The sequence below is a fragment of the Lotus japonicus genome, chromosome 3 (genome assembly GCF_012489685.1).
Source record: "Lotus japonicus ecotype B-129 chromosome 3, LjGifu_v1.2".
In the NCBI taxonomy this organism is placed as follows: domain Eukaryota; kingdom Viridiplantae; phylum Streptophyta; class Magnoliopsida; order Fabales; family Fabaceae; genus Lotus; species Lotus japonicus.
In genome coordinates, this window is record NC_080043.1 from 85,669,045 (window position 1) to 85,677,950 (window position 8,906).

Consider the following 8,906-nt stretch of genomic DNA (forward strand, 5'->3'; position numbering starts at 1 on the left):
ACTGTCGATAACAATAACAAAATTTCTTGCCTACAGATGCTTGCACTAAATGGTTAATGGCTGACGATAATATACATTTCATTCTCATGAGGGATGATCGAACCCCCCAATTTCATAATTAAAGGACGAAATGAGGTGAAAATACTTCACATCTTATGGTTCTATTTTTATTTGATGTCTTGACTTTTTGGGGAGTGCAGCTATGGAATCACATGCCCCTTCTTTTCTATTTTTGCGAGTATTTATGAGTTTAAGAAAATTGAGGTAAGTGTCATTCTAATGTGTTGCTCTAATGGGCTAATGGATATGTTAATTGCAAGCATCAATCATTTTCGACGGAAAGAAATGTCGCTGTTTATGGTAAAGACATTGAATTCAGGATTCATCCTATAGTCAATCACTACTGCAGTTCCTTCCTGATTATGCAGTCTAAAATCACCAGCTTAGCTTGTATAATGATAGAGGACTCACACTGTCATGTGGCAAAGCTGGAAAACACAATTATTTTTCCCTTTTGTACTCTCACCTCTCTGGACTTGAGACTTTTATGCTCCAACTTTCCCTGGCAGTGTGGCATAACCCAACGAGAGGTTCTGCAGTGCTTTAATTAATAGAGAACTATTTTTCTCTTTCTACATTGTTATTTATGTATAAACTCAATTGCACATTTAGTTCTATAGTTTAATTTATGTGTGATTTTCGTCCCTTAATAACTTTTTAATCATATTAATTTAGTCCTTAACTTTTTTAATTCCTGCAATCAAGTGCCCCATTAATATTGCTTATTGTTTTCATTTTCATTCATTAACGAATATAAAAAAGGGTATTGCTTTTTTTTTGTTACTGAGGAAAATAAAAAGGGTATTGCTTTGGTATACTTAAGAATGTGATGAGAGTTTGGTACTCTTCAGTTCACTATTTAGACTATAAAAGACTCATCAGTTGCGAATTGAAAAAACTTATTTCAAATAAAATCATAAAAAATCAAATTATAATTTAATAATAATGCAATACAAATATTCAATTATGGATGTAGTAATCAGTTATTGGACGTACATGCACAACCATTAAACTAATCAAATTAAGCAAAAGGTATGAAATTTCTCAAGTATCAAACAAACCTATAAAAACAGAGTTAATGAGAATTGAAAATGAAAATGTCAACAAATGCCTGTCCATTCCTAATATCAACAAAAGAAGAAAAATCCAATAAATGACATTATAGGCTCTTATATTAATATATATTCTTACATTTAAAGACAAATGGACCCAGTACAAACAGGTAACGTTGCTATAATACTACAACACACTGCGCGCTCTCTCTCCACTTTGGAGGGGCTACATGACTTCTATTACAAACCACAAAACAAGAAAACACCATTGGATATATAGCCTGGCTTGTGCACTCAACGGCTACTTTTCTTGTGAATAAAACCAAAAGAAGTAAAATGCAAGATAACAGTAACACTAATATATCTATAGTGACCAATAAGACTATCTTTTTGCCTTAATGGATCTTCTACCACTTTTAACTGGGTAGAAGGTTCTAATTATCAATTATTTCTCTCTTTTGTTCTTGTTGCTAAGGAGAGAAATTAAGACGAGAGGTATAAGTAGCTTTCGGAGACCAGTTACTTGGAATAACATTTGTAGCAGTGAGGCTTCTCCCAGTTGATGTGCTTAGTCTTACAGAGAAAGGTCCTCTTAGAGGTCCCCCATTTAGGCACCAATTTGCACCCCATAGGTGATTCATCTGTAGCCACTCACTAGACCCTGCCTGCCATTACCAATATACAATCAGAAAAAGGAAAAAAAAAATCAGCCTCATTAATTTATTAATTTGTTAAATTTGCATAAAATCCAAATTGTGGTTGGTTTATCACACCCACCTTAGAGATATTATATAATATTTAGGGGAGAAATGAGGAATTTAATTATGCAATGCAATTTCCATTTCAGGTCCCATAGATCACATGATGCTTTGAGTTCAGAAGATGCATAAGGGTACCACAAGAGGAACATTGGTGACCAACAAGAACCATTATATGAGGATAACACTCTGGATATATAGTATTTTTAACTGGATAGAAAAGTGTCTTTTAATTCCATCTTTGACAGAGATAATCAAATATCCATAATATCAAGTACTGCAAAAGGTGGAATTGATACACGTGATCTCAAGATTCTAAAGAGACACATCCACAACATTTGGAATTGTCCAGGCTAGCCATGGTCATTATTTTTTAATGTCATATGCAATTATACTCTACCCCATACTCCCATACATTCTTTTATAATTAAAAAAAAAAGGAATGTGGGGATCATGTAAAAAAGTGTAGTGTCAAAAACAAGACCTCTATTTGTGGTGTTTAATTAGCCAGTTTAATCAACAGTTTGAAGTTTAGAATTTATGAAGAAAAAAATTAGTTAAAATTTGTGAATAAAATCAATAGATACAGAAGAAAGCTGCATACTTCTTTTATATGCATGGAGCTGATGTCCCCATCTCCATTCTCAAATTCCACCAGAATTGATAGCCAAAAAGGTGTAGAACCTTCATTCACTTGAAAAGCAATGTTTTTACCGGTATATGTGCATGGCGTTCTGCAAAAAATATAGTTATATACCAGAACAAAGATCATTCAGTAAAATATTTTCCTCCTTTTATTTTTCACTTCATAAAAGAAATAAAAGAGTAACTTAAAATATTTTTTTAGCGGAAGCATATAGATTAAAAGACGTGTCATGGTATTTAGTTATTTACAGCAATTGCTATTTCAGGTAGAATGTGCATGATAATCCAGCGAGGCTGCGAGGGTATTACCTTCGGTAAATGACAGGGATTTCACCTCGGTTCCTGAGCTGGCCATTCTCGCCGGCAACAGCCATGCGGCCAAAGGCGGCACCACTGAGGTCAAAATGCGTCCGATCAGAGGGGCAGCCAGGGCACTCATCGGTTATTATAACCGTCACTGCCCGCTTAGCGCAAATGCTATGGTCCAGGCACTTCACCTTGTAGCACGCCCCGCACCCTGCCCCCTTCATGAACAACACTGGCCCCACCGCACCCACCCTTGCCTTCAACGGCCTCACGTCCACCAAATTACCATACCCACATGCCCCTCCTTCAATTCACAAAACAAATCTTAGTTAGCAAATTAATAACAAAGATATATAAACATTTTTTTATCTTAGAATTTTTTACTTAAGCAAAACTTCCACCCATAAAACATAATTTTATTGCTACATCAAACAGTCCCAGAGTCGATCTGTGAACCTCTCATTCCTCAATCTATATGTTAACCGACTCTTACCACTTGGGTTATCCATAAACTATATTACTTTACATGTATCATCGCTTATAAAAAAAAAACTTATGAAATTAGTGAATATTTTTATAAAGATAAATGTTGAATGTTACAACATGTCAACATGTGAAGTTAATTTCAATAGAATAGAATAGAAAGCATTTTCATGAGTTAACAAAGAGAGTCGGTATTTGGTAATTACCGGTGCTGCCGTCTCCCTCAGGCTCGCCGTACCAGGTGGCGGTGCCGGGATACCAATGCGGGTCGAGGACATGGTGCACCTGAGTCTGTCCCTCCGCGCAGACCAGCACAACTCTAACGCACAAGCTAAGTAGAAACACGGCGGAGACACGGTGGCCCTGCATTGTGAGGAAGGTGAGAAATATCGACGCGCCGCCGCGGGTGTCAGCTCCGGCAGTCTCGAAACCCGAGAAAATCAGTTGAAAAGAGAAAAAAAACGGTTACTAGAGAGTCGCCGACAGTTTGATTGATGGCAGCAGTGTTTTTCTTTTCTTTTTGTGAGTTTATGTTGTATTGTATGAGACCGTTAGAGGCATTTTGGGTTTCTTTATAGTGCATCGCGTGGGGTCCATCTAACAGAATAACCGTCTTGCCGTTGTTACCCTTTTGTTAGACGGTTATTTACGAGAGGTGCCATTGATTGGGTCCCACCGGCGGTTGAGGCGTTAATTCCGCATGTGCGTGCGTGCGTGTCTTCTATTCTATTTAATAACAGAAAAACAGAGTACTAAATTTTTCAACCGTTAAGTAACAGCGTTTGTTGTTGTGTAGAAGGAAACGGTCGAATAAACGAGAAAGAAAACGAGGCTTTGACGTTTTACGAAACGACGTTGTTTTGGCAAACCCCAGTTGCTGTGGTGTGAAACTGTGAGTGGATTATCTTGACTAATTTCTTTTTATGATTTAATTAAATATTAGGATTAGTTGAATTATTGTATCACTTGATTTGTTGAATGAATTTATATATTAAAAAACAATGATAAAACATGCAGACATTAATTTAGCAAAATTTTTGGTCAATGGGACAATTAGGAATTATAGCTACAAACTTTTTGTTCTCCTCTTTTTGACAAATATGGTCCTTTTTTACTTCAATTCCTGCACTAGTTACAGTATTATTATTATTATTATGAAGGTTGGAAATAATTGCTTGGCATTAGCAATTTGTCTAAATATATTTACATGCAGAATAATTAAATCTGTACAAAGTTGAACCAATATTTTCTTTGTTAAATAAGTTTGCATTAAATACATAAGCAAAACTCAAGTGTGTATTAAAAGCAACCAAAAAAATAAAAAATTTTGTAATAAATATATTAAACAATAATAAAACTAAAATTAAAATAATATATATGGTAAAAAACTATTCAACTACTACCATTAAATAAAAACATTCATAAATTTAAAAAAAATTTGACTTTTGTATTTTACAAATATTAAAAATTAAATTAAATAATAAAATAATATTTATGAGCAAATAATTTACATAAAATAATTTTAAAATTCAAAAAATTCTATCTATATCTATATATATTAGTAAAGCTCACTTGTGCTAAGTATTAAGTACAAATACACATATGTATTAAACCATAAAAGCTCACATACCTTTATATTAAATACATTAAAAAATAAAAAAATTAATAAACTAAAAACCGAAAAAAATTGTATTATAAAAACTTATTCAACTACTTATATTAAATAACAACATTCATAGACTTAAAATTGACTTGAGCTTTGCATTTGACAAATTTAAAAAATCAAAATAAAAAACAAAATAATAGTTATTAATAAATAATTTAGATAAAATACTTTAAAAATATAAAAATTTCCATCAATATATATCTATCTATATTGTACTTGGGGCTCTTATTTCCCAAAGTAATTATTTATATATATATATATATATTTATATTTGGTTTTTCCAAAAAAAAAATATCTATCTATCTATATATATTAGTAAAGCTCACTTGAGCTAAGTATTAAGTACAAATACACATGAGAAGCTACATACATTAGTAAAAAAACTGGTGTTTTAATGAGATAGCTTAGTGAGTGAATGAACGGGTAGTGAAAACTTGTGCACTAATGATTTCAGTTTTAAACTTAATAAATATCAAATGTATAAGCAAAAGAGTAACATCCATGCCAAAAGTGCAACAGACCACAAAGTTATATCTGCAAATGGTTTTAGCACAGTACCTTAAATTAAAATAAAATTTAATGTTAATTTTAAACTAATATCAATTTAGTCCAGGAAAAAAAAACTATTAATAATAAAGCATACTTTCGCCAAAATTAATCTTGATATGCAATGGTCTTAGTTTGCTGTCCAATTTTCTGCAAGAATATATGTCTATTTTTCTTAAACTCACAAACTCTTAGAATTCCTTAGCATAGTAACTCCGAAGAAAAACTAACATTAAATTAAAAATAGTGGCATGATGGCAATACCAGTGTTAAAAACTGAATAAAATTGTTAATGTCAGGAGACTATTCAACTATCTACATTAAATAAATAAAAAATGAAATGTATTATATTGAACCATGCATCTATTATATTTCTATATAAACAAACCAGTGAAATCACTCACAAACTCAAATTATTCATATTTCTTAGACTTTACCTGCTGGTGAGAAAAAAATGACAATTGTCTCTAACTACTTCAACAAGTATGTCATTCTTAATTATTTTAGTTAATTTCAAAATTGCTTTTTAAAATTACTCATTCTTATTTCTTTATTGCAGGAGAAAGATCATCAACAACAACAAGAAACACACATATATCTCCGTTGCAGATGATTGGAAAATAAAACTGTGAGTTTCACATATATGGTAATTTACTAAACAATTCTTCTCATTCAATTGAAATCATACAAATATATCATCATTTCTATATTTATATGACACAAATCAGTAACAAAGTGTGAGCCACATAAATTTATATACTGCACAAGAAAGATAAGTGTAAGATATAGTACTCACTATATTCTTGATAAGAAATAAGAATCTTTCACTTTTCAATATTGTCATATTATGGAAAAAAAATAGCAACTTAACTATTCAAAGGGAACAAATGACGTTCATCATGAAGTTAGATAGAATATATTTTTATGTTCGTGAAAGTGATTTTAAAAGAACTTCTATGCCTTCAGCAATGGTAAACAACCACATCAATCTTGATAAAAAAAGTTTAGCACAACTGATAACATCACTACAATGACTAAATAAATATTAGAAAAAAAAATAGTAGACTACCACGTTCATTTCAATACTAATCTAATTAAGTAATTAAATTTCTTTTATATAAAAAAAAAACTACTCTCATTTCAATCTCAATAGAAATCTACCTATTTTTTCTTTTGATGAAGCAAAAAAAAAAAAATCTACCTGTTTGATCCTTTTTTTCCCTTATTAGAGAAATAAAGTGTGAGAATATCATAACTCAATTATATTTAATTATACATATATTCTAAATATTCTTCTAAATAATAGATTTCTTACCTTTCTGCAAATTTAAATATTACAATTAAAAAATACAAATTAAAAACGAACTCGTACAAAGCACGGGTTTAATTTCTAGACAAATTTGAGACGTAAGACGAATTCTATGCTGGGTCTTATGATTGATGGTGTTTGGGAGGAGGATCCTTTGAAGGTGAAGGAGGAAGTTACTAGGTTCTTCAAGAATAAGTTTTCTGTTGAACCTTATTCTGGGTTGTGTTTGAGTGGTGTGCCTTTTGCCTCAGTTTCGGCTGAGGATAATGCTCTCTTAGTTGGTCCGTTTGATGCAGCTGAGATTAAGGAGGCTGTGTGGGAGTGCGGGGGTGACAAAAGTCCTAGTCCTGATGGGTATAATTTCAGATTTGTGCAACGCTTTTGGGAGCTTCTGAAAACTGATTTTAGGACGGTTGTTGATGATTTCTGGCGTAGGGGAGTGTGGCCACGGGGTAGCAATGCGTCTTTTATTGCCTTGATTCCTAAAGTAGATTCTCCGCATAGTTTGAATGACTTCTGCCCCATATCTTTGATTGGTTGTATGTATAAGGTGGTCTCTAAATTGCTGGCAAATAGATTCAAGGCTGTGTTGCCTAAGTTAATTAGTGCAAATCAGTTTGCATTCTTGGGGGGAGGAATATGCTTGATAGTGTGGTGATTGTGAATGAAGCGTTGGGGATTGCTAAAAGGGACAAGAAACCGACTGTTGTCTTCAAGGTTGATTATGAGAAGGCTTATGATTCAGTGCGATGGGATTTTCTTTTATATATGCTTCGCCGTATGGGGCTGTGCAGAAGGTGGGTTAATTGGATTAGAACTTGTATGGAATCTGCTTCTGTTTCTGTTTTGGTGAATGGGAGCCCTGGTGAGGAATTCAGTATGGAAAAGGGATTGAGACAGGGTGATCTGTTAGCCCCTTTCTTGTTTTTGGTGGTGGCAGAAGGCCTTCATGGGTTATTTCAGCAAGCAGTTAGTTGTGGTTTGTTTAAGGGGTTCAAGTTTGATAGGGAGGGGGAGTTGGTGGCGTCTATATTACAATTTGCAGATGATACAATTTTCATTGGGGAAGCTTCTGTGAGGAATATAACTGCTATCAAGTGTGTGTTGAGATGCTTTGAACTGGTTTCTGGTCTCAAGGTTAATTTTCATAAGAACAAGCTCGCTGGGGTGGCTGTGGAGCGGAGAACTTTGTCTGTATTTGCTACAATCTTAAATTGTAAGCAGATGTCGATTCCTTTTGTCTACCTAGGGATCCCAGTGGGGGCAGGCCAAGTAGAGTGCAATTTTGGGATCCTGTAGTCCAGAAATTTAGAAGCAGATTGTCAAAATGGAAGCGGACAATGGTTTCATTTGCAGGGCGGATCTGCTTGATTCAGAGTGTGATGTCTTCTCTTCCACTTTTTTATCTCTCTTTTTTCAAAATGCCAGCAGCGGTGGTTAGAATGTGTACGAGATTAATGAGGAATTTCTTGTGGGGTGGCTCTGAGGATGTTTATAAAATTGCTTGGGTCAAATGGGCCGATGTCTGTCGGCCAAAGGAGTTTGGTGGTCTAGGGCTAAAAGACTTAGCAGCCTTCAATAAAGCTCTCGTGGGGAAGTGGAAGTGGCGATTTTTGAATGACTCTGACAGCTTTTGGTGTAAGGTAATTAAAGCGCAATATGATAGATCTCCTTGGTGGAAGGATGTGAATACTTTGTGTTGTGGTGAGCCTGCGTTTTGGTTTGATGCGGGCCTCAAGAAGTCGCTTGGAATGGGAGATAAAACTAGCTTCTGGTTAGAGGACTGGACTGGTATAGGCCGCCTTGAGGGACGCTTCCACAGGTTGTATAATTTGTCCAGGAATAAGTATGCTGCTATACATGAGATTGGTGAGTGGCGGGGTGGGGAGTGGAGTTGGAGGCTGAAGTGGAGGCGGGAGTTGAAAGGGAGGGAGGAATTGTGGTGGCAGGAATTGCTTCAGGTAGCTAATACTGGTTACCTGCGGGAGGGGAGGCCGGATAAGTGGTTGTGGGAACCAGGGGACGAGGGTGTTTACTCTGTTAAATCCGCTTATTCTTTTTTGCAGGCAGAGGAGGTGGAG

General features: G+C 34.6%; 1 protein-coding gene across 1 annotated transcript; it reads right to left on the reverse strand.

The window, feature by feature from the left end:
- Positions 1-1,261: 1,261 nt before the first annotated feature.
- On the reverse strand, positions 1,262-3,831 carry LOC130742896 (expansin-B3-like). Its single transcript, XM_057594994.1, has 4 exons — positions 3,511-3,831; positions 2,825-3,125; positions 2,475-2,604; positions 1,262-1,777 (listed from the first exon to the last, which is right to left on the reverse strand). The coding sequence occupies exons 1-4, from the start codon at positions 3,671-3,673 to the stop codon at positions 1,583-1,585; spliced, it is 789 nt and encodes a 262-aa protein (XP_057450977.1). The 5' UTR covers positions 3,674-3,831; the 3' UTR covers positions 1,262-1,582.
- Positions 3,832-8,906: the final 5,075 nt, after the last annotated feature.